Source organism: Anticarsia gemmatalis, chromosome 9 (assembly GCF_050436995.1).
Source record: "Anticarsia gemmatalis isolate Benzon Research Colony breed Stoneville strain chromosome 9, ilAntGemm2 primary, whole genome shotgun sequence".
NCBI lineage: Eukaryota > Metazoa > Arthropoda > Insecta > Lepidoptera > Erebidae > Anticarsia > Anticarsia gemmatalis.
The window spans coordinates 7,193,849-7,219,247 of NC_134753.1; the positions used below are offsets into that span (position 1 = coordinate 7,193,849).

Here is a 25,399-nt window from a genome sequence, read left to right on the forward strand (position 1 = left end):
TTGCTCTGGTTCATCTTGGTTGGCTAAACTAAGTTTTCGTGACTCAAAAGATTCGAGGTTTTGCCTTTCCACTGCGCCTTCCCATGAATTATTGAGAGTTGGTAACCCTACGTCATTCAGTGTCAAATAGTGTCAATGTCAATAACGTTGTTTTGTGTTGGATGGATTTCGAGGCCGGGGCAGACTGCCGGACTTGAGATATCCTCTACGAACTGTTTACATTCTTTCATTGCCGTATACCAAATGGGCTTTTGAGGAGGCTCTAAATTTTCTTACAGTACCATTTACTCACACAGAGGAAAATGAAACAATTCTCTAGCTTGTTTCCCAATAAAGAGGCTTTTATTATTTTCGCTTTGTACATTATACTCTTCGTATTTCAAGGTAAGTTAATACAATTTTTGAGATTGTAAGAAACAGTGATCTAAAACCATCCCAGAGTCAGTTAATTTAACATTTTATATCTTTGGAGGTTTTTTAGGATGTATAACATATTCATGTGCTATGTGATGCATCACAGTGAGGAAATTGATACGAAATGTATGGCATTTACTATTATTATTATGTACATAAATAACAATATAGTCTGATAATAGAATCCAGTATGAAGCAGCCTTTTTTATTCTATACTAATGCCTGGTACATGTATCTTATGTTGAGTTTGTAATATATTATGTGCTGAATTTATTCAATCATAAAAAATGTAAACAAGACAGTATTAATATTATGAGATCATTTTATAAAAGTTATACCCAATTTAACTTTTATTAGGTGTTAGTCATACAGCCCTGAAATAGTATTTTACAACTGATAAGAAAACCCCAACTGGTTATTGATAAAACAGTTTTATCAAATTTAATTAAATCATTATTATTAATAACATCCTTTCCTAGTGCATTAAGTTGCTGATAAATAAGGTTTTAATAAATAAGTAATAGTTTATTTGTACTGCATCTAATTTGTATAACAATATTTTAAGTTTGCCTAATAATAATTGTGGGTTGTATGAATCACCTAAAAAAATCTTTCTATATTTATAAATCAGATTGATGTTATCATTGTAATAATACTGATAACTGACTTATTACTGGGAAAAATATTAAGGAAAATGGTTTACTTAGTTACCCAATGCTCAAAATGCTACATGTACAAATGTCTATTAAATCATGTATATGTGTGTACTTCTAGGTACAATCACATTGAATGTGTGATGCAAGCTATGTTTACACATTTACAGTCTTAACACAATGAATATGTAAAGTGTTCATTTGTAATACAATCATGTTATTGCCTATTACATTACACACTTTTTTATGATCTTTTTCATTTCTCAATACACTCTGCATAAACTTTACTAGAAACCTGAAACACATGATTAAATTTTAATCAATCATTTGTTACTTTTAGGTGTGTTTGTAACAGCATCTAAGACAGAAAATGGCGGCTATGACTACAATACCACTCTTGTGGTATTTTTATCAGAAGTGCTCAAGCTTACTGCATCGGCATTAATTTACACATATAAAAAGGAGTAAGTAACAATAGTAAATTTTCCTTATTTAACTTATCCTGACTTCATTATAGTGAAGACGGACAATGTTCAACATAGACCGCTACACATCACTTGATAATAAGATATATAGTTACATTTTCATCCAATAGTATCGGACAAACGAGTGATGGCTAGTTGGTTAAATGACTTGTCGTTGACAATCTCCACTATATTTTCTTGACTTATAATCATCCAATGTTACCCCCATAGGCCCCATAACAAATTCATCTCATTTTCTAATTTGTCTAGTTAAGAAAGCAATGTTGTGTGTAATTTCAGCTACTTACTACATAAGAATAAAACTTATTCCGCTGTTTATGTGTGAGTATTCGTTGCTAAATAACAACTGTATAAACTTTAATCACTCTCACACTATTCTGACTACTTTATTTAGGAATAAACAGGAATCAATCTTTTGGGTTAATATTCAGTAGGGAGTACAGAAGTTGAAACAAGTCAGATGTTATTGGTCTGGGAAATCTTTCATTGATTGTACAATGAGATACACTCAGGCACACAAATAAACAAAATTAACATAATTTTATATCATGATATTATGTTTTCAACTTGTTCCAAATTAATAAGATTTTGGACAAACATACTCTTCTCATACTTATTTATTTTGTGTTCTTTATTTATTTTTGCACATCTTCTACATGTATATGGTTTTTAGTTTATTTTTTGTGCGAGTTTTATGAACTTTTTGTTTCCACCTCATTCTATCTTCTTATAAATATTAAAAGCAGTAACTGTTAGACGTAATTTTTATCTGAGTTATAGCCCCTTCATCATCACCATTATCCATTATTAAATTTAGAATAATATATAACTGAACCAATGAGTTTTGATACATAATAGATGTTAGTATGTTATCATCTGTACTGTAATATATATAATTTTTTTTAGTATATTAATGTTATTCAACATATTAAGTACCTTAATTTTTTTATGATTTCAGCAAAAAACCACAGTTAATTACAGCAATATGTATACACTACAAACTGCTGCTGCTGTACTTCATTCCGTCATTGCTATACTGTTTCTACAACAACCTGGCATTCATAAACTTGTCACATTATGATCCCACTTCTTACTACATATTGCTACAGTTCAGGGTGGTTTTAACAGCACTACTATTTCAGGTAAGGACATAATATTATATTTTGCAAATAGTTGATTATAGACACTCACATTTAAAGATAAACATACTTATAAGTATTATTGTTTGAACATAATTAGCAGTCAGTCAGTCAAAAATCTTGTAAATATCTAGAAAAAACTGACTTTATGGCCTTGGGTTCGATTTCCAGGTCAAGCAAACTGCTATTATTATGGTTTTACAACTTCTCAGTAGAGACTCGGTGTTTGGTGACATGCTACTTTGTATATTATACTATGACAATAAGCTCTCCCTCTTACACGACACTACCTAATAAATTGCGTTTATTAAACGTGATTTCATATAAATAAAAATAATCTTTGTTTGTTTCAGTGTTTGTTCAAGAAAAATTTAACATACATGCAATGGGTATCACTAGGAATCTTAACACTTGGATGTATGATCAAGAATTTCGATGCAGCATCAATTCAATCCAAAGGCGACACTGACTTGTGGTCACAACTATTTAATATTTACTTCCTGTCAATTAATTTCCAAAATTTCTGCTCATGTCTCGCCGGAACATATAACGAATATTTACTGAAGAATCAAGGCTCCGACGTCGACATATTCTTACAAAACGTTTTCATGTACTTAGATTCTGTTATATGTAACTTTTTCATATTAATGTTCAAGGGTGAACTGGGCACGATTGTTGACGATTTCGAAGCTTTAGGTGACATCTTCGTGCTCCTTATTATAGTGAACAGTGCTGTAGTAGGTATAGTAACAAGCTTCTTCTTGAAGAACTTAAACTCTATTTTAAAAACTTATGCAAGTGCATTAGAGTTGGTTATAACAGCTGTAGTGTGTTATATGTTATTCAATATTGTGATTACAGGATTTACAGTGTTATCTATTTGTCTAGTCAGTATTGCAGTCGCAATGTATTTCAAAAACCCGGTCAGTAATGTTAATCCGAATATAACAGATTCTAAGGATAAGGAACCACTTTTGGAAGTTACTTCTAAGTAGACATTAATTTTAGAATTATGTGTACAGTTTTTTAAAGTAAGATAGGATCTTTTATATCAATTATCCAATTACTATAATAGAAATAGGAGTATGAAATCGATATACTACTTAGTTTGAAAAGTTGGTATTCTCTTAATGAGTAATTTCAAAGTAACGATAATAAAACTTGACACATGTTCTGCATATTTGGAATAAACAGAACACGTGTCGAATTACTGAATTCCTTGACTTTGTTTATAGTAAGGACTAAGAACTTTAATTTGGCCTAAATTGTAACAATATTTTCGCAAAATTATTTATGATTAGATTACACTTGTGTTGTTTAAATCTCTTGGGTTTACACAATATCACAAGTCAAAATTATGTATAATTTTTTTTTACCATGATATAATATTATACAATTTCTTTGACTATTCACTAGCTTGCCATTTTAAAACATAAGAATATTTTTTGTTGTTTTCTTATCAGAACGAATCTCATTGATTGGGATTTAGTGAATAGTTGATTGTTGTTGTTTAACTATAACCAAATTGTATTCTTTGTCACAAATATTTAGTACAATTATTTTATTTTATTACCAATGTGTAAGTGATATGTGCCAGCATTTTAAATTATTGAATATAGGTCAAGTACCGAGAGGTGCAATTTATTATTATTTATTAAGTGTATGAAGGTGCATACCCAAAGATTTTTAAGTTATTCATAGGAATATAAGAAAATATACTGTAATTTACACACTGAAAAAAGCTGAATACCACTCCCATTTAAAAATATCAAAACTGTCCAATTGTGTCTTCTTATCACATTTTCAATCCACAAATCTGCGTAGGTACCTACACTGTACAGTTCCATTCCATTTATATGGCACAAACATAGATTATATTAATATATAATGTTTAAAATATTCCTGCTCAGTATTTACTCGTTCGCGAGTTTTTAATAATAGATTTAAAATTTTCAAATTCAGATACACGCTTTGATGTAAACAGGATTTAAAGGAAACTTATGAGAGCTCATGAAAAATCCATGACAAACCTGAATACTTAAGGGTTCGTAAAGGCTCCGAAAAATAATATTTCAATTAAGAGCTACTTATTTTCCTTTTTAACCTGATAAACAAACTGGTTTGTTGCAGTCAAAATCAAATTCTTATGACATTCCTTACAGCAAGAAAGAAACACAAATATGATAGGAACATGGAATAGGTAGTGTTGTTTTAACACAACCTATTCCATGTTTTATATCCAAATAAATATCATCATTATCTGTCGTTGCCATTTAAGTAATAATCATCAATATCATTTTTAACATTATTTATTGTCTAATTTGTTTGAGTATTGTGAATAAGGACTGTCCTAGTATAGTTAAGTCTCAAACTATTATTGCTATGTTTATCGTTATAGTAACTTCGGAATTATTTTTATGACGTGTTGATACAATTTAAGGAATATCAAAATAAAAGCAAACAAATTCAAATAGACTTTTTATTTACACACTAATGTTTATATATTCTTTAACAAAGCACATTAATTATGCCTAACTAATAGTTACAATCACAACAAGTCAATAATTTAAAAACAAATAGGTATAGTACATTATCACATCTGGCTGGACTTATAAAAGTACTCTTGTTTATAAACATTGCACTATAGGTGTCAACATTAACCCTACCGACTCGATTTCACTAACAAAGTGTAATTGCGTTTTATTCTAATAATACACTTTATCACTAAGGAAACTTCCTTTTTAGAAGTTTTAGGTCCCTTACTCTTCTGCTCATATCAGTTTAAAAAGAAATAGTTTCAAACAGAACAGAAACAAATCTATAATACTTTATAATTTGACAAAATACCAAATAAAAATATTTTAAGCTAGCTTAAAACTATAGGTAATTTTGATACCAAAAATGTCCCTAGTATATTAAGAAATTGTGACTAAAAATAATATTGCATGTTAAATATTAATTTAATAAGTAATTTATTAATTAATCAACAAATGTTTGCTGTTAAGCGATAAATTGAATGCTAGAGTAGTTCTTTTAATTCAGGAATGAAGCCTATTTTTGCAGCATGATTCTGCACTCAAGTATCTATGTGAGTAAGCACTAAGCAGGCTAGCTCATTTGATGTATTTATGCATCATATTTGATTGACCAAGTGATAAGATGAACAGGCTTATTATGAGCTATGCATTCTTGAATTAAAAGGTTTATAATAAAATAGTATTGGGGAAGCTACAGTGTATTTTTCAGATTGATATGTCAGATCACCATTGTTATTTAAATGGGCTTATAGAGCAATGTTGTGACATACTTCTTTCTGTATCTGTGAGTAGCTGATAGCACCATGACTCCATCCTTTATAGACAAGGCATACAGGTGATTTAACATCACGTGATTTGGTTCTGGTAACAATGTAGGTTCACACTGAAAATACATAGAATTATTAAATACATAATGATTAAAAAAGTTTTATATCTGAAAAAGAGGCATTTATGAAAAAAATTACTCATCAACATCCTTCTCTCTCTCATCAATCCTTTTGCATTTTGGTTAAAAAAAACCCTAGCAAATAATATTCTTATAAGGAACATAGACCAATTGGTGTAGATATATAAATATCTTTCAACAGCTCCAGGGGCCGAAACAAGTTCCGAGGTCGAAAATACTGATTTTACTGACCAAAAATTCAAAAATACTGACCAAATACAGACCATTTCTAAACCGTTTTTCAGGTGAATGGTGTGAAATAATAAAAAATACAGTCGAATTGAGAAGTCAAAATCCTTTTTTTAAGACTGTTAAAAAGCTTATTTTCGGTTATTGGTCTCCACCATCCCCGTAGTCAGCCAGCATCGCCTTTTTAGTGTGTTAAATAAAAAGCTTTGTTAATAAAGTTTTCAATCAGGTCTTACGAGTTTTCAATCAGGTCTTACGAGTTTTCAATCAGGTCTTACGAAATTTCAATCAGGTCTTACGAGTTTTCAATCAGGTCTTACGAAATTTCAATCAGGTCTTACGAGTTTTCAATCAGGTCTTACGAGTTTTCAATCAGGTCTTACGAAATTTCAATCAGGTCTTACGAGTTTTCAATCAGGTCTTACGAGTTTTCAATCAGGTCTTACGAGTTTTCAATCAGGTCTTACGAATTTTCAATCAGGTCTTACGAATTTTCAATCAGGTCTTACGAGTTTTCAATCAGGTCTTACGAAGTTTCGCAAAAGTGCGCAACGGCGCTAAAGAATTTTCACTTCAAAAATATTGATTTCAAAAAAATAGTAAATTTTAATTTGCTGTTCTATTGAAGTCATGTGATGCTTCAATACATGTATATGTTACTGTAAAAGCCCGAACTGTGGTAAATCCTAAGATTTTCCAGTATAACCTAAGATTTGCTCATATTGTATAATTCATATTGTATAACTCAATGGTAAAAGTCCGAACAATTCTTTTATTTCGAACTTTTACCTCTATTCACTTGATGATGTCGAGATGTCGCCGGAGCCCCGCTTCGCGGGGTGCTTTCCTACATTGCATTGCATTCCTGCTGGGTGGTTTAAAAAAAAATAACGACAAAGGCTAAAGTGGGAGCGAGCGAAGCGAAGCTCCCACCTCAGCCTTCTAACCTAACTTACCCATGTCGCTTTGCCCAAAACTCCTTCTTTATAACTATGTTACGGTATATAATTATACCGTTACATAGTTATGAAGAAGGAGTTTTGTATATACTGTATAATAATATGTTACAGTTTTTAAACTCCGGCTTGTTCGGACTTTTACCATTGAGAGTTGGTAAATCTTAGGTTTTACCTTAAAATCTTAGGATTTACCACTGTTCGGGCTTTTACAGTAACATATATATTACGCAGATCATCAACATAATATCGTGCATCCAAAGCAGCCCTCTGATATGATTACTGGGCAAATCGAGAATGTAAGATTGGCCAACAGCAAAGGAAAACCAAAAAAAAACGTGTGTGAGTTTGGAAAAATACTGACAATACTGACCGATTTTCTAAAATACTGACTTTTACTGACCAGGTCCAAAAATACTGACTTTTACTGACTTTACTGACCTGTTTCGGCCCCTGCAGCTCACACAGCCAGCAACAAAATAAGCTGTGTACTATGGTAACTATACAACTGATAGACATACTTATGTACCTTTATACTTCTAGATACATCATAATCTACAATCAATTTCTCTAGACTCTAAAGCCAGGCCATCATTTTTAAACATTAATCCTTGCAAACATTTGCTTTTCTGATGACCTCATATCACCTATCCCATTCTCATATAAACTGTATAAAGTGGTTTGTCTAAATAATATACTTACTGACAATGGTGTATCTTTATTTAATATAACTTGCAATAAATGTGGTGGTAAAATAGGTGGGCCAGACACTTTCTCCCAAGGTTTTGATTGTGGTATTTCCTAAAATAAAACAATATTAGCATAATTATTTTAATCAGATTTTAGAATATCCTAATAATTGTGACTCAGATAATGAAATAAAGGATTAATTAAGTTATTACCTGGGAATATTCTGTTTGTGCACTACTGTGGACCCCTTCACTATCCTTTGCAAGGGCTTGAAAAACTTCAAAGTCAGACATTTTCACAGTAACCAAATTATTTTTGCTACCCATTCCATTGTCAACTAGTTTCTGAAAAATAAAACCACTATTATCATAACACTATCTTATTGAGTACATAGAGCTAGAATAAATTATTTAAATGACTTGAGACAAGTCATTGTTGTGGATACAAGTCAAAGCAAGTATGTAGGTAATTCAATCTCAAGTACATGCCTTGTGATTAAACAGATAGGTATAAAAATAAAATTGTCTATGCAGACTTAAGGTTTTGTTTTAAAACAATAATACATATTTCCTAAACAAAGGAATAATATAGTATCATACCATGGTGGGATCATGTCTCCATTCACCATCAACAAAATACTTATATTGGTGTTCACCTTCAGGTAAATCAATTATTGTCACAAAGTCCCCATGGGACTTGACCATGGGTATTGTTTTCCAATCGGTAAAAGTTCCACTAATAAAAACCTGCAACAAAAGAAAAGATCATGGGTGATATTTTGATAAACAACAACATTGTCAAACGTAATACAGTTATAACCTTACTTGTTTTCCGCCTCCTTCCCATTTGAAAACAGTGGGTAAAACTTTTACATCATCTACTATTTTACTACCTTCAGTTAGAGTATTTGATCTCTCACGAGTGCCACTATACTCAACGTCGCTTTCAGGAACCGCTTTTGTGTAATATGGAGCACCATCTTCAATGTTATTTTCGTCATCTCGACCACCATGGTCATCATCAACTTTTTTATCAAACGTAAACGCTTCTCCTTCCTTGGCTGGAGACGAAGGCCCCGCGTCCGGGGCTTTAGCTACCGCATCTCTATGAAATTCTTTAGTAACATTACTCCCCGCGTTTCCCATCGTTGTATACCGAAATTCTTATAAAAATACCTTTTGTTACATAGGTGCGAAGTTTTGTAAAGACGATTTTCCTATGGATATTTGCTTCCTTGACAGATCAGACTTCAGTTTCACTGTTTCAGTTCAATTTATTTCATTCATGACGTGACGACATGACAAATAAGTATTGCCAAGGAATTAAATCTATTTTAAGATTGAAGAAGCCCATTCGTTCAATTTAAAAAGAACCAATATACAGCTCCTTTACCTCTACCAGTGTAAAACGTTGGACGAATACTTGGATTTAAGTATTTTTAACTAAATGTTTGTAGGACGTATTTAGAGAGATAAAAGAGAGCAATTCGCTATCCGGTCTATCACAGAGGGAGGAAGACCTCTTAGTGTGAAACTCTTACCTTCAAACTCACAGGAACTCCAAGTCTGCCAAAATAAATATTAAGAAATCTATTTCAATAAACACATCAGATAGGTAGGTAAATAAGGAGTGATAAAATTATTTTATAAAAACCGGACTTAAGAATATTATGTTAGATAGTGCCGCACAACTCTACAGTATCATATCTATTTTGACACTTGACAGCTGCGGACTTGTCGAGAGACGAGTGTGACGACATCGCAACGCAAATTCGCTTCAAAAATATTCATTCAATACATTTCCTTCCACTTGTGATAAGGGTGACTGTCAAGCCTATGGCTCTACAAAATAATATCTATTACATTTAAGCATAAAAGTATATTTAACAAAAATAATGAACGATGAAAAGCAGCCACTGCTCACGGGACCCAGTAATTCAATTGATATTGTTGAACAATCTGTAGAATTAGTAGCTGAGCCCGTTTCGGCGTCTCGTGAAAAACCCAAAGGGGATTACCATCCCGCTGCGGAAAGATGCTTGGAACATCCGACTTCAAATTTCGATACCCTAATCCATCTACTGAAGGGCAATATCGGCACTGGCATACTTGCGATGCCAGATGCTTTCAAAAATGCTGGTCTAGTAATCGGTAAGTGCATAGATTTTTTGTTTGTTTGCATTGTACGATGATAACGCTATCATATCAATACAATATCACAGCCTTCAAAGGTGCTACACGGGAGGATGTTTTTAATGAAATTGTTATATGTAAGTTCTGTATTATAGGCTTTTACTTTAATTTCATAGTAAATTGTAAACAGAATATCAGGTTTATATTCATAGCATAATTTTAAAAACGAATAATGTCGAAATAATTCCAAATTCACCCTTTAAAGTTATTTTTATTTTAATATTGCTAGAAAAAATTGTAATAGGATTATCCTTACTTGTTCATTGATTACTATAGTGTCAGTGCAGGAATACATATATGTAAAAAACATCACAGAGATGTATATAATCTTATTTTGTTTATTTACTGAAATTTAGTTTACAATATATAAATAAACTAAACCATTCTATAACATAAAAGTCCCATAAACTCTTCAATGGGCTATTTCAGTAGTACTTGCCTGAAACTATGACATCACCGGATTCTATTCAGTAGTGTACTTATTAAAATGATGTCATGTCTAGCCTAGAATGGGTGTTATTAGTTTAGGACATCATGACATCACAATATAATTGAATCTTAACTGCTTTTTATGCAGTTATTTAATAAATAAAAATAATTAAAATGAGCCTAGTTTTATGTACCTAGTTAGAGTTTTTTTTCTTAAAACAGGTAAAAATAGATTTTATTTCTAAAAGCATAATTTTTGTCCAATTAAGTAGTTAGAAATGAAAACATAACAATATACACTTTTAATACTGACCTATTGATCTATTGAACTTGTTCTTAGATAAGCATAATTATTATTTATAGGCATAGATAAAGAATTATAATTCATATTTTTTGTCCAGGTGTCTTTGGTACATTAATAATGGGTGCTATTTGCACTCACTGCATGCATGTGCTGGTGCAATGTGCCCATGAGCTCTGCATCAGGAGTCAGAAACCAGCATTGAGTTTCTCTGAAGTGGTTGAAGACTCTTTTGCATCAGGACCTGCTTCTTTGAGACCATATGCTAAGACCATGAAGTAAGTAACTCATCTATCTTTCTTTTTTTTTTTGCTGCTGATGATCAAGCCACAGGTTCAATCCCTTGGTATGACTCTGGTATGTGTTATAGCTTTATTGACTGAGTTTTTGATGCAGTAATTCTTCCTCTTATTCTAGTTACTGGTATAAAGACATGTAGATCAATGCAGGTCTGTTTTATTAAATTTTTGCAAGTTGCTGTAATGTGAGTGACTAACATATAATAATCTTTGTCAGATAACTGAGGTGATGGATAGTTATTAATAAGTGAGTGCATTGAACATTCTAGAACAAAAAAAACTAGTTTAAATGTTTTTAATCCAAACTAAAGCGGTTTATGAATTACTAATATATTTTTTGCACAACATCTACTTCTACAAGTAGATGACATTTTACATTTTAGTGGGCCTCAAACTAGTTTTTGCAAACTATGATCTAATCTACCCAATTAAATATTGACACATAAATATTTAATATGTGTTACACAACATTGGTATGTTGCCTATTATAATATTTTAGTATTCATTAATAATTATAATCTAATCACACCTAAAGCCATCTGCCCACTGTTAGATAAACTGTTTGTTACATTATGTATTTATACAATTAGTAATGTTTATTGATACTACCTATTATATGCTAATAAGAATCAATTGATTATCCAATATAAACTAATTAATTTATTCTTCAAACTAATCATTACTACAAAAAGATATGTCATTAAGTATATATTAAACAAACACATCAAATTTACGGAAATGTGACACTATCACTGCCACAGAGTCGAAATTTTCCTCTCACTGTTTGTTATCTTTTAGGAATATTACTAACAAACAAACAATAACTGTCCCAATATATTATACTGATTAAGATATGAACAAATTTAATAGCAAACAGCAGTAATTACATTGACAAACAAACAGGTATATTTTACGATATGTAGACCACCACTTTATCACAATATTTATTATTTTTAATAAAAAAATGTAGACACAAGTCTTGAACTTATGTGGCATTTAATTGTGCAAAATATTATTCAGATACATAATAATAAAATATAATATATTATGTAACTTGTCAATTATGTATGATGAATAATTTTATATTGATATCTGCATCACCTCTATAATCAGCAAAATTGTATACAGAGCATGTCTGGCATGAGCTGTATGTGAGTAATTAACATTAATCTTATACATAATATAGAACAACAAGTAACAATATAATATGTATTGTTTCAGGAATATTGTCAATATATTTTTGGTAATAACACAGTTGGGATTTTGTTGTGTATACTTTTTATTTGTTGCTACTAACCTTGAAGATACAATGCGTTTTTTCCATATAAATTTAAGTGTACATCATTACTTGGCTTTATTGTTTCCACTGATACTTGCCCTGGCTATGGTGAAGAATTTAAAATATTTGACGCCAGTATCACTGATCGCATCTATAATGACTGCTTGGGGCCTTGTGATAACTTTTTACTATATATTTCAAGATTTGCCACCCACAAATACTGTAAAAGCATTTTCCAGTTGGCATCAGCTACCTTTGTATTTTGGCACGGCCATATACGCTTTTGAAGGTATTGGAGTGGTAAGTTTTTTGCTATTCTATTATTATGTAGATTATTTAAATTAGAAATATGAATTTATATTATAAAACATATGTTGTGAAGGTATTCAGGAAGAGGTCTTACCTTACCCATGGTATAAATTCATTTTTCAAAAACTTTTGTGGCTCCTAACGCCTTTAATATGGAGCTAGACTGCATTGCAGTGCAATGCGCGGACTTTTCTAAAACATGGTTAAAAAATAATGGGTACGATCGTCGCAATACAGCTATGCTATACAAGCATGACTGGGGATCTGCGGCGACAGAGTTGCTTTTTGCGCCCATTTATTGCTTGCATGCGTTCTCAAAACAATGCTCGTTTGCATTGATAAATTTGATAGTATAATTGAAAGACTCGACCGCGTATTTGTATTGATTCCCGCTTTAGTCGGGCACGACATTTTACTTATATACGAGGAGTCACAATATTTTGCACTTTTTAAATTATCTGAAAAAATAATATTCCAACTCTGGCCCTGTATTAAGATATCTGATCTACATTTTTAATAACAATTAAGTAGGTACATATATACTTTCGTCTGCAAACCAAAACTGAAAAACATATGGAATACCAATAAGAACGATGATTACAGGTATTGCCACTGGAAAACAATATGAAAACGCCAGAGGACTTTGGCGGGTGGAACGGTGTATTGAATACTGGTATGGTCATTGTAGCCGCATTGTATACTGCGATTGGATTTTTCGGATATTTGAAATACGGTGAACATGTTAAAGGCAGCATAACGTTAAATCTACCAAGCTCTTTGTAAGTTGATAAACTCTTGAATAACATGACCGAAGAAGATGATAATAATAAAAATGGTTTTATTTTTAAATTCTTATTGCAGATTAGCACAAAGTGTCCGGGCAGTAATGGCAGCTTCGATATTTCTATCGTACGGTCTCCAGTTCTACGTGCCAATGAATATTGTGTGGCCGTTCGTAAAATCAAAGTTGACGTCTGAACAAGCTCTTAAACACGGAGAGGCAGTAACCCGATTCATTCTCATCACGATAACATGTAAGTACCTAATTAACAAACTAATTAAAACTGTATATTTCAATTAGGCGACTTAAAGCAGAAAGTTATCAATCGGGAATAACACAGATTACTTTTGTTATGTCCTAACAATATGTTTTGGGTTCATAGGTTATCGTAACGGGAAAGAATTGTAGCAGCTTAACGTGCTAACTGTAATTTCTTATTTGATTCATTCAAATTACATCCATTAATCGTATTGATATTAACAAATATTGATCTTTATATATTGTAAATATTAATTGTGTGGGAATTGTATGATATCAAATTGTTGACAATATCCGGTATTTGTTGTGTTTGTGCTGATAAATTGATTATTGTACTGTCTGCGAGTGCTTTTCCACCGGCGCGACGCGGCAAAAAATAAACTCTAATAATATTATAATCTACTAGCTGACCCGCGCAACTTCGCTTGCGTTACCTAAGAGAATGGGTCAAAATTTTCCCCGTTTTTGTTAAATTTTTCGTTGCTACTCCGCTCCTAATGACCGTAGCGTGATGTTATATAGCCTATAGCCTTCCTCGATAAATGGGCTATCTAACACTGAAAGAATTTTTCAAATCGGACCCGTAGTTCCTGAGATTAGCGCGTTCAAACAAACAAACAAACAAACAAACAAACTCTTCAGCTTTATTATATTATAGTATAGATTTACATTACCGACAATTTGTAACGGATAACTAGATTGGCGACATAGTGTGACAATATTTTTTATTTTGTTCATATGGGTATAACTACCTATTTAATTAAACGTTTGAGTTAAAAAATATACATTAGAAACAAGAAACAATGTTTCTCGCACTGACCAACACTTTTTATTGTTCTCCTCTTGATCAATATTTTTTACCTGGCATATCAACCGTTGGCAGAGCACATTTAATAAGCACCATTAAGTATGTCTGTACAATTAAGTACAATTAATATAACTCAATCATTCTTTATCTATTTCAGTTTTGGCAGCCGCCGTAATACCAAACTTGAGTGGGATCATTTCTCTTGTCGGCGCTTTCAGTAGCTCAGCACTCGCTCTCATCTTCCCACCTCTAATAGAAATTATGACATGTTGGCCCGACCAGCTCGGTCAAAACAACTGGAAATTGTGGAAAGATATCGTTATAATCATTTTCGGCTTCACAGGTTTCGTCTTTGGTACTTTCATTAATGTAAAAAACATTTTTTTTCATGATTAATGCTTACGGATCTGTTTTTGACTAATTATAAAATTAACCAAAGATTTTTGAATATTGTTTTCTATAATAATCATGACAATAATTGTGTGTAGTAAAATGTTAAATGCTACAAACAGTGATGTACAGAAGTACGTATAATATTTTTTATAACATGGTGTAAACTGGAACCACTTGATACCACCAATGGTACGTCCACACGAGTTCGCTTACGTTTCGACTTTAAGTTTTGTTTAGCTTCAACCTGCCGCGTCTCAGCCATAAGAAAGTATTGTATACAATGCTCTAATTTGCTAGCAACTTATTGTCTGAAAGCCTTTGAAATACCTACAATAAAATATTATGTAACCACTGTCTGTTTACCGGTACTCAAATAGGACTTTAGTAAAGACAGTATAAGATTTATACTTCTGTAACATCATTGTTAGTGGCTTAAATATATTTTGCTCTATAAAGTACTAAATATTTACTTAGCTTATAGGTGTTGATTAATTGACAAGCTCAGCTTATTTTTACACGTTTATTTTATATTGGATCTTTTTAGTATTTGTAAATGAGATATATTTACTCAATGGGTATTATTTAAAACTTAAAGTGAACATGACGAGGAGCTTGGAACAAATGTATAGATAAATCGTTACCCTATTATAATGTAGTGCTATTATACACATTGTGAGTTATGTACTGTATGTGCATTCGCAGTGTAAGCAGCTAAATAAATGTGATTATATTTACATTCCTATGTAGTTTATAAAAAGACATTATAACGATGTTGATTGTACCTGTCGGTATTTTTTATTGTGATCGTAGTACCTACCTACCTATCGTTTATGTTAATTTTAAATTATTATGTTATATCTTTATAAGACTTTATTTACGCGTTTCAAATTTAAATAATATTCTTCATAAAATTGAGTATAAATTATGATGTACAGTATCGAATATTTAATTAATGATCTTGGCTTATTATTATGAATTTAATAAGGTTATCTTGGCAGGAGAATTGGATGTTTAAATTCATGTATAGAGCAGGTTACCAGTACCTACATAGTGCGGAATACTATCAAGATTCTACTCCGAGATCGCGTAGGTAACCCTCTAGCATAAATACACCCTAAAATTTAGATGGAAATAATGACAAACCCTGGTGCATGTTATATATAAATGCATCCCTGATTTTATTTATTTGTAGCTTTGTAATACAAAGGTAGTTTGCACAAATTATTTATGTTAATTTGTAGTCTCAGAAATGTGCATTTTTAAATAAGTATCTTCGTGTTTTATGTATGCATACATACTACTTTTAAATAAATAAACTTATTACAAAATTGAAAGCTTATGTGTAAACTTTTAAAATATATGTATAATGTGAAATTCAGTGTCGGAATTATAAGATCTGTATAAATATGGCCTTTGTTGTTAGCTTAATTAAATGGTGATGTACTTATATCGAATAAAATATAGACAACAGTGCAAATGACATGTTATTTTATTTCAGTTGCAGAAAACATTGTTATGCTCCGTTATTTACATTAAAACTACCTACAGTTCCCAAGACATTTTTATGTTCAGGAATAAAATTTGTATAAAATTATAGTAAACTATATAATATTATCAAAATAGAACTTTAAAAAGTGAGAGAAATAGACAATTTATTAGTATTTAATTACTAGTTGTTTATTATATTACATATTAATACAATAACGACCTCAGAATATTTTTTTCTTACATATCAAAGAAAAATATTTGTGGAATTTGATTACATAGGCCGCGGACTATGGCACAGTGGTAAGTAGATTTGGAACGTGTGAACAGATGCGGGTCAATGACTCATAGCAGCTGTACCTACATACATGAGCTTTGCGGATGTAGCGTAAACAAATACATTATGATTTATGATTAAAAAAATTATTTTATTTTTATATACAGACGTAAAAAATTGATAATTTTAAACATATTAGTAGCATATTAAAAGACTGATTTCGTTAAATCGTAACAGGGTGGTTTCGCTGAGGGGCATAATAATAACATAGCAAAATAGTTAGCGATCTATTTATCACGACTATAAATTAAACTACTCTTATAGCTAAAGTTGTACTACGATATTATTAGGGCATCTTCAAATTTCGCGGACGGAAATGCCTTACAGATGGAAACGGATCTATAGACAGCACAGCTGGCACATTGCCAATATATTACATTAAATCATGGACGAAGAATATTCATATAAGTAACAAATAATGTTATGTAGTGATAATGTAGTAATTAATAACATTTAATTTTATAAACAATCAAACAAAAGTATAATGTGGGTGAAGGTATTTCTAATTAATAAATAGTATTAAACTGTCATTCTCGAGAAGTTTAATAACTATTCTGCGAATAATTCCGGTTCGTTTAATTAATTTAAACAAGATTAAAATAATGTTAATGAAGAAAAAACTATGAATCAAACTTAAAATATTCCATTTCTAGTTTGAAGAGACTTATAAAGTTGTTCTAAAAGCGATTGCTTACTACTTGGAATTTGCGTGAATTAAATTATAGTAACATTTTTGAATAAGTGAGAATATTGTCCAAATTAACAAATTAGTTTCCGAACGTACAAAAGACAACACGCAACACTACGGTGAAATGTCATTCACCGACAACAATTAAAAAATGTCGGAATCGTGTCAAGACGGTAATTGTCATGGAAATAATGAATTTGGGCCGGACGAATCACCCACCAAACTTATCGTCAATTACATTCCTGAAGTCATGACCCAGGATATGATGTTCTCGCTATTTTCGACAATGGGTAAACTGGAAAGTTGTAAATTGATAGCGAACCGAGGCTATGGGTTCGTCGAGTACTCTCGTCCAGAGGATGCAGTCAAGGCACGTAAGGCTTTTAACGGCCTCCTGATGCAAAACAAGACTCTAAAAGTGTCTCACGCATTACTGAATCCGGAGTTAAAACCCCCTTCGAAACCCGAAGCAGACTGGAACCTGTACGTGTGTAACCTGCCTAATGAACTGACCTTGCAGGATTTACATGGACTATTCGCACAATTTGGTAAAATAGTTAATTCTCGTATAGCTGCCGGCATAGCATTTGTATTATATGAGCACCAGTATGAAGCGGAGAGAGCCATTCAGAACATAAATGGCACCACACCGCCTGGCTTTTTACACCCACTAACAGTTAAGTATGCTAATAAAAGTAATCCTAATAAACATAAAAACAATAATAATAACTTCCCTAAAAGTCCTCTTGTAAGACCATATCATTGGATAAACCATATGAACGCGATAGGAGACCATAACTCTCCCAGTACATGGTCTATATATATTTATAATATCGCCCCAGAGGTGGAAGAGTTGACTCTGTGGCAGCTATTTGGACCGTATGGTGCTATTGTGTCTGTTAAGATTATTAAGGATCATCAAACGAATAAAAGTAAAGGATTTGGTTTTGTAACTATGAGAAACTACGACCAAGCGGCGATGGCAATACAAGCACTGAATGGATATGTTCTTCATGGCCAACCTCTGTCGGTTAGTTTCAAGACTCAAAAGAGATAATGCTAATGTGAAAGACTTAATAAACTTTACAATATCAATACAGTAATAAATAGACAAAAAAAGGATACCCAATTTGTTGATTGGCATTATCAAATACTACAATAAAATAGTCCCAATTCTGTATGTGTATACACCCCACAATATTGTGCAGTCAGTTGACTCTTGTTGAAAATATTATATTACTTTGAGCTATCGACATTGTTAAGTTTGTTTATGAATAATAATTTATTCAGTTTGCTCGTTAAATGTTTCAAGTTTACTAGAAGTTTAAGATTGTATTGAATATGATTGTTGTATGGAAGTTCAACATCAGTTGTGAGCTGTATGCTTTCATTATTTTAATCTATTATTTAAGTATAATAAAAACCATTTTAAAGAAAGTGCTTTTACAAGATCTAACTAATTGATAAGCCACATTGAGATGTTTAATCAGCTACTAGTTTTAGTTGTACACTTTTTATAACATGATGTCTATTTAGGTAGTGAAAACGAAATCTAGATTATATCATATTTATACATTTAGTATAAAATTTGCTGAATTAAAGTTCATTTTCACAATTTTAAACATGTGTTTTAATTTTATTATAACCTAGTCCTATGAGTGGTACATATTCCAATGTTAGAATTAAAATAGATAGTTTTACTGCTTTGTAATGAACAGCTGTTGCTAGCTGCTGTAATAAGCAATTTGTTTTATTAATAGTGTGACCAGTAGAGAAGTCAATGTATTCATTGTTACATTTTATTTATTTGTATATTTTATATTACTGTACTAAATCTAACTATGTGTAGTTACACAAAAACTGCTTGTATTGGTTAAGAATGTAACATCATTCTCACCAAGACTAGATAACCTACATTCAACTATCGTACAAAATTTAAACAAAATGTAATATATTTAACTTTTGTTCGTTTCAATATTTAAAGGCTTACCATGGAAGGGGCCGGTAACACTCCATTTTACTATGGAGTTCAACATTCTCATAAGATTCTGATAAGCATTTGAGCTTGCTAATATTGTTACGCAAAATTCATGAAAATGATAAACTTAAAATATACTTAGATATAAAAGTTATTGACCTAATAACACCAAAACAATGCAATTTTATATTATCTTATATTTCTCTACTTACACAACGCTAACGCCATCTATGAAGTAAATTATTACAGTAGGTAATTAACTTGTGACGAATTTAAAAAATATACTGAAAAATACAAAATGTTTGAATTTTGTACAAATAAATCTCATGTTGCCAGTGTTTGGTTATATAAATAAGTGGATATAGTGAACTACCACGTATTTACTACAAGATTGTTAAATTGATACCTCAGTAGTCTAATTGGAATCACGTTGGAAGGCCAAGGGTTCAAATTAGAATCTAACTAATTGCTGTTTCGATGTGTACCTACTTGTAGCATAGCCTTAGAGCTTAGAGATGATCGCATGCCCAATTATACATGTATATTTATGTATTACTATAATTATCGATGAAACAAATAATACGGGCCTCGCCCAAAACCTTACATTTCTAACACTAGAGGGCGCTATTTAGTTTGAGAGCCTGACTGACCGTCACTAAAATAAAAAATATAATTATATTGGAATTCAAATATTATAGTAAGAAGTAATATCCATGTTTTCAAAATAAAGTTATCTTTAGAAGATAGACCTATTCTTAGTTTTAAAAAAATATTAATACACAATCGGAAGAAACATCACTACACCACCAAATAAAAATCAGTGACACTGATTGAACACCACTCTATCGGAGCACCAAATTGAGATTTATGTTTTCCCCCGATCATAGATTAATATCAGCGGTTACTGTTTAATGCGTATAATCAACCATTATAGCACGGTCCCGATTATAAACTACTTAAATTACTGAACTACTTTTCTTAACATTAAATAATCGTGCTCTAAAACATGAACATCCAAGAATGCATCTGTCTAGAATCAGATGGGTACTTATATTACCCTCCCCTGTTTCCCTGAAAAAATATACAATTAGAAATGGTTCAAAATAATAATAAATAGAGATTTAGGAGATGTGCTCGAAAATTGAGACGACCGTCCGTTCTTCTTTATGCTATACTCATCTCATTCATATTATCTTTTTTTAATTATTTACTTCCTCGCAAAAGCTTGCGTCTATATTCAGACACACAAAGTTACTTAGCGCTTAAAATTATCAAGACCTTAATCTACGTCTAACACTCAAACGTAGTTTATAACGTCAAGTTAGGGTAATAAAAAAAATACCGCCAGCTTTTATTTAAACCTATTTAATGAAATAATATGACACGTGTTGGGAAATATCTAGGTCACATAAAAATATAGTACAGGTGTTCAAAATAATCAACGCCATCTGGTACTATATTTTGAACTATTAAATATTAAATTAACCTCTATAATATTGAGAATAAGAAAAAGGCATAACTAGAATAAGTAGGTATATAAAATAATTCTTAGGTGTACAAGATGATTACCTAAGCACCTACTGAGCTACTTTAGTAAAGTTATTAGCCTTTACTGTAATACTTAGAAAAGCGCATGCTCTAAGGGTTAATGAATCAATATCGCGTTTTATGAGCCGGACGTCACGCAATCTCAGTTTTGCCTTTAGAGTTTATTATGGAAATAGTCCTTCGAAATTTTAAATATTAATAGTTGAAAAGGCTGAAAGTTTTCACTGTGCGTACGTGTGTGGCGGCAATACGGCCGTGGCGGACGGAGAGGGTTCCGTAGTGGCGGGGGGCGTCGGCCTCGCCGTGTGTAGTAAGGTGAGGGTGTGTTTAACCTGCTGCTCCGTTTCTAATAAACAAAATTAAAATAATTTAACAAAAAATACGACAATATTAATACAGTGGTTGTCCTCCGTAACAAGTATGCAACATAGAACGCTTAACGCTGTAAGTATGTAGATAGTTACCTTGTTTTGTTATATCGTACCTGTTTTGAGCATTATGTAACATCTCTTCCCTACTGCATTCGTTGCTTGACACACCATTTGTGGTAAAATAGTTGTCATGTGAAGATATTCACGTCCTACTGACTGAATACCTAGTACTTCATTCGATGGATACCTAAGATGACGGCAAAATATAAAATTGTGAGTATTTTACGAGTAGATTATTAGTAATTACGCGAGTGTTTCGATCGATGTTGAACCGTACAGTTAGGTATTTATTTCAGTTTGTCTTTGTTATTATGAAGACTCGTTTTTAGTGCAAATACCGTTTGTAATCAATACATAAATTTTAATAATGGTTCTTGAAATATTATTGTGGTCTTTCCGCGGAATTATGGGGGGTCTATTTTACCTTGGTCTATCATATTGATGTTTAACCAAAAACATATAAGATCAATATTGTGTAATTAAATATAGGTAAATAACGTAGGTAGGTAATTCTTATAAATATTTCGTAAGTAATCCGACGATAAGTGATATCACATTATATTTAAGTTAGGTACCTACTATAATTATATTGCCTATCTTTTATTTTACACCTATTTTAGGTACATACTTGAAATGCAATTACTTAAGTAGGTAATACGCGTCTTTTTAAAATACTTATATAATTTATAATGAATAGGTGTACCCGAGTCCGGGGGCGGCGCGCGGCGTGTGGGCGCTGCCGCAGCCGCCCCCCTGCACGATGGCTGCAGAGGAGCCCCTTCCCCCTTGTTCGCCGATGTCTCCTGACGCGCCGGCTGCCCCGCCGCGAACTATCACCAGCATGAATCATCACTCCGACTTGCATCAGCTTTCAGCACTTATTTTTGAGGCTGTTCGATCTGGGTATGAATAAAATATTAAGACTACCTAATTCGTATGGGTACTTACTTCCTGCAAAACAAATGTCTTAAAAACAAATTGTTTTAATTTTGAGATTACGTATTTAACAATTAAATTACGCATCTCTAATATTTATTTACAGAGAAGTGTCAGAAATCGAGCGCCTTGTGGAAAAACTTGGCGTAGAGGTGTTAAGCGCTCGTGATCAACACGGCTACACTCCTGCACACTGGGCAGCACTAGATGGCAGTGTCGCAGTCATGAGGTATCTCGTGGAGAGGGGAGCTCCTATTGACCTATCTTGTTTAGGCACTCAGGTAATACATGTTGTAGGTACACCTACATTTCAACAATAGAATTTTTTAAGACTTTATCTAGATTATTCACAATTCGCAGGGCCCCCGTCCGATCCACTGGGCTTGCCGCAAGGGACACGCTTCGGTAGTTCAAGTGTTGTTACAATCGGGGGTCGCTGTAAATGCAGCTGATTTTAAAGGTCAGTTAATTATATTTACGTTAAGTTAAAATTTACATAAGTGCAGTTCTTTAAATAGGTACCTAATATTATGATCTATTGCAAAACAGGTTTGACCCCACTGATGACGGCCTGTATGTACGGTAAGACGGCAACAGCAGCATATCTGCTCGGCATGGGTGCGGCGACCAGGCTTTCGGACATCAATGGTGATACCGCGCTACATTGGGCTGCGTATAAAGGTCACGCAGATTTAGTCCGCCTTCTGATATATTCAGGAGTGCCATTACACTGTACTGATAACTTCGGTTCGACGCCATTACATTTAGCTTGTCTATCCGGAAACTTAACTTGTGTCAGATTATTATGTGAAAAGGTAATTACTCTCCTCTACCTTCTGCTTATCTAAATTATTACCTAAAGGTTAATTGAGCTACCTTTTTATTTTTTTATTTTTTTGTTTTTAGGTAAAGGCGGAATTAGAACCCCGTGATAAAAATGGAAAAACTCCTCTAATGCTAGCTCAGAGTCACCGACACGTTGAAGTAGTAAAATTGTTACAAAAAGAGATGAAGCGTAAATCACATTGGATGCCACCACTGTCTGAATTATGGGCCCTATTATTTGGTGGAGCGGGTGACTCTAAAGGTCCCTTGTTATTCTTTTTGGTGTCAGTACTTCTCTGGGGGTACCCCATGTACATCATTCGATGTATACCTTTAACTTGGAACACTTTACGTCTCTCACACTACTGCTTCCTGTACTGGAACGCAATTATGTGGCTTAGCTGGGTAATAGCTAACCGAAGAGACCCTGGCTATATTCCTCAGAATTCAGAAACTTATTATAGAGCAATAAGACAAATTCCTTATTATGACAAGTGGAAGAAGAGAAATGTGATATTGTCACGACTATGCCATACGTGCAGGTGTTTAAGACCACTGAGGTAAATAAATTATCTTTTTTACGTTAAAGAATAAATAACATTACTTATTATAGTCGTAACTTCGAGTTCCATTACATTAGTTTCCAACTTAACTTTCACCGATTGTAGTTTCAGTTATATTGCATGACTTGCGTTTAAAATTGATTTGAATCGAATTTATAACATTGATAACCGAGCTGCCTAGATAAAGTGCTAATTTCTTACAGGGCTAAACACTGCCGTATCTGCAAGCGCTGCGTTGCGTATTTCGACCACCACTGTCCATTCATTTACAACTGTGTTGGAGTTCGTAATAGAATGTGGTTCTTCCTGTTCGTGATGAGCGTCGCCATCAACTGCACCTTGTCGATATATTTCGCATGTTATTGTTTACTGTTGGAAGGTTTTGGACTGCTGTATGTCCTGGGTTTGCTGGAAGCCATCACTTTCTGTGCACTCGGTTGGATCCTTACATGTACCTCGGTAAGCATTTACCGGCTTAGCATTATACGTAGCTATAGTAATGTAGCTGTTACATTTCATTCGCTCGGGTAGTATTAAGAAGAAAGAGTACTTAGATGTCTAGGTAGAATTCGTGAAAACTAAATTCGGTCCTGGGTGTCAAATTCCGGGACAATGAATATTTGTCTCAGGTTGATATACCTAGTGGCAGACCTGCTAAATAAAAAATACTTGATAAGTGCCCAATAACACGTAGGTATTAATTTCAAGCCTATCATTACTAAGGATAATCGAGCAAAACATTTGTCATCAGACATGACAGATAAATCTAAATCAGTCTAATTGTTTTAAGATTTAATTGTTATGCACTAAATACTGCGTCACCGCATCTTCTTTGGTTGTTGATATAGACGAGTGGTAGTATATAACAACATCTATTGTTTTTGTTTCAGATTCTACACGCGTGCATGAATTTAACAACCAATGAAATGTTCAATTACAAAAGGTATCCATATTTGAGAGACAAAAGAGGTCGTTATCAGAATCCATTTTCTCGGGGACCAATAATGAACCTGATAGAATTCTTCGTATGTCTGCCGGACAAGTGTGATGAGCAGGATATTTTCCACGAAGAGAACATATGATATGTGATGCAATGACGAAACAACTCTTGTGTTGCAAGACACAAGTCTCAGGACGTGATTTAATCATTCATATTTTAGCTATTGCTTGGTTCCTACTTGGGAACCTATTTCGTCACCAAATCGTGGCAAAAACGTTTGTTCGCTGCAAGGCGGATGCAATTAAGCTTTTATAGTACGATCAAGTAACGGCTTTTGAAGCAAGTTAAAAAAGAAGCTAGCCCAATTTTAAGATTAGAAAGTTAAGGCACTGAACTTTGTGAGAACATTTGTACACTGCTTGGATGTGCTGGACACAGTTACGTTTCTTCGTGTCTTTTGTCATTAAATTTATAATAATGTATAGTGATACTGATCTGATCTTATTGAATTATCTAATGTTAAGGGCAGTCTAACTGCCGATGTAATTATTTATTATTAAAAAATAAATAGCTTATCGCATTGGTGTGGCATTTTATTTAAATAATAATA

General features: G+C 32.7%; 4 protein-coding genes and 1 pseudogene across 8 annotated transcripts; 4 read left to right on the top strand and 1 right to left on the bottom strand.

The window, feature by feature from the left end:
- Window positions 1–132: 132 nt before the first annotated feature.
- senju (UDP-galactose transporter senju) lies at window positions 133–5,016 on the top strand. 2 transcript variants are annotated; one of them, XM_076118156.1, is made up of 5 exons: window positions 133–384; window positions 1,408–1,531; window positions 1,832–1,873; window positions 2,511–2,694; window positions 3,045–5,016. In XM_076118156.1, the coding sequence occupies exons 1-5, from the start codon at window positions 303–305 to the stop codon at window positions 3,684–3,686; spliced, it is 1,074 nt and encodes a 357-aa protein (XP_075974271.1). In that variant the 5' UTR covers window positions 133–302; the 3' UTR covers window positions 3,687–5,016. The 2 variants fall into 2 exon arrangements, with proteins under 2 accessions (XP_075974271.1, XP_075974272.1); XM_076118157.1 differs by lacking the exon at window positions 1,832–1,873.
- A 140-nt stretch (window positions 5,017–5,156) lies between these two features.
- On the bottom strand, window positions 5,157–9,295 carry alc (5'-AMP-activated protein kinase subunit beta-1). Its single transcript, XM_076118158.1, has 5 exons — window positions 8,834–9,295; window positions 8,609–8,755; window positions 8,222–8,353; window positions 8,022–8,120; window positions 5,157–6,111 (listed from the first exon to the last, which is right to left on the bottom strand). The coding sequence occupies exons 1-5, from the start codon at window positions 9,152–9,154 to the stop codon at window positions 5,965–5,967; spliced, it is 846 nt and encodes a 281-aa protein (XP_075974273.1). The 5' UTR covers window positions 9,155–9,295; the 3' UTR covers window positions 5,157–5,964.
- Window positions 9,296–9,712: 417 nt separating this feature from the next.
- LOC142975462 (proton-coupled amino acid transporter-like protein pathetic) lies at window positions 9,713–16,538 on the top strand. Its single transcript, XM_076118311.1, has 6 exons — window positions 9,713–10,159; window positions 11,032–11,209; window positions 12,452–12,809; window positions 13,422–13,597; window positions 13,680–13,852; window positions 14,823–16,538. The coding sequence occupies exons 1-6, from the start codon at window positions 9,904–9,906 to the stop codon at window positions 15,059–15,061; spliced, it is 1,380 nt and encodes a 459-aa protein (XP_075974426.1). The 5' UTR covers window positions 9,713–9,903; the 3' UTR covers window positions 15,062–16,538.
- A 1,140-nt stretch (window positions 16,539–17,678) lies between these two features.
- LOC142975574 (ELAV-like protein 2 pseudogene) lies at window positions 17,679–19,190 on the top strand (annotated as a pseudogene).
- A 1,977-nt stretch (window positions 19,191–21,167) lies between these two features.
- Patsas (palmitoyltransferase Patsas) lies at window positions 21,168–25,371 on the top strand. 4 transcript variants are annotated; one of them, XM_076118489.1, is made up of 8 exons: window positions 21,168–21,409; window positions 22,223–22,428; window positions 22,568–22,742; window positions 22,804–22,921; window positions 23,011–23,276; window positions 23,368–23,846; window positions 24,053–24,308; window positions 24,740–25,371. In XM_076118489.1, exons 2-8 carry the CDS (start codon window positions 22,286–22,288, stop codon window positions 24,929–24,931), a joined length of 1,629 nt encoding a protein of 542 aa, XP_075974604.1. In that variant the 5' UTR covers window positions 21,168–21,409; window positions 22,223–22,285; the 3' UTR covers window positions 24,932–25,371. The 4 variants fall into 4 exon arrangements, with proteins under 4 accessions (XP_075974604.1, XP_075974601.1, XP_075974603.1 ...); XM_076118486.1 differs by having other exon boundaries at window positions 21,402–21,538; XM_076118488.1 differs by having other exon boundaries at window positions 21,402–21,538; window positions 22,822–22,921.
- Window positions 25,372–25,399: the final 28 nt, after the last annotated feature.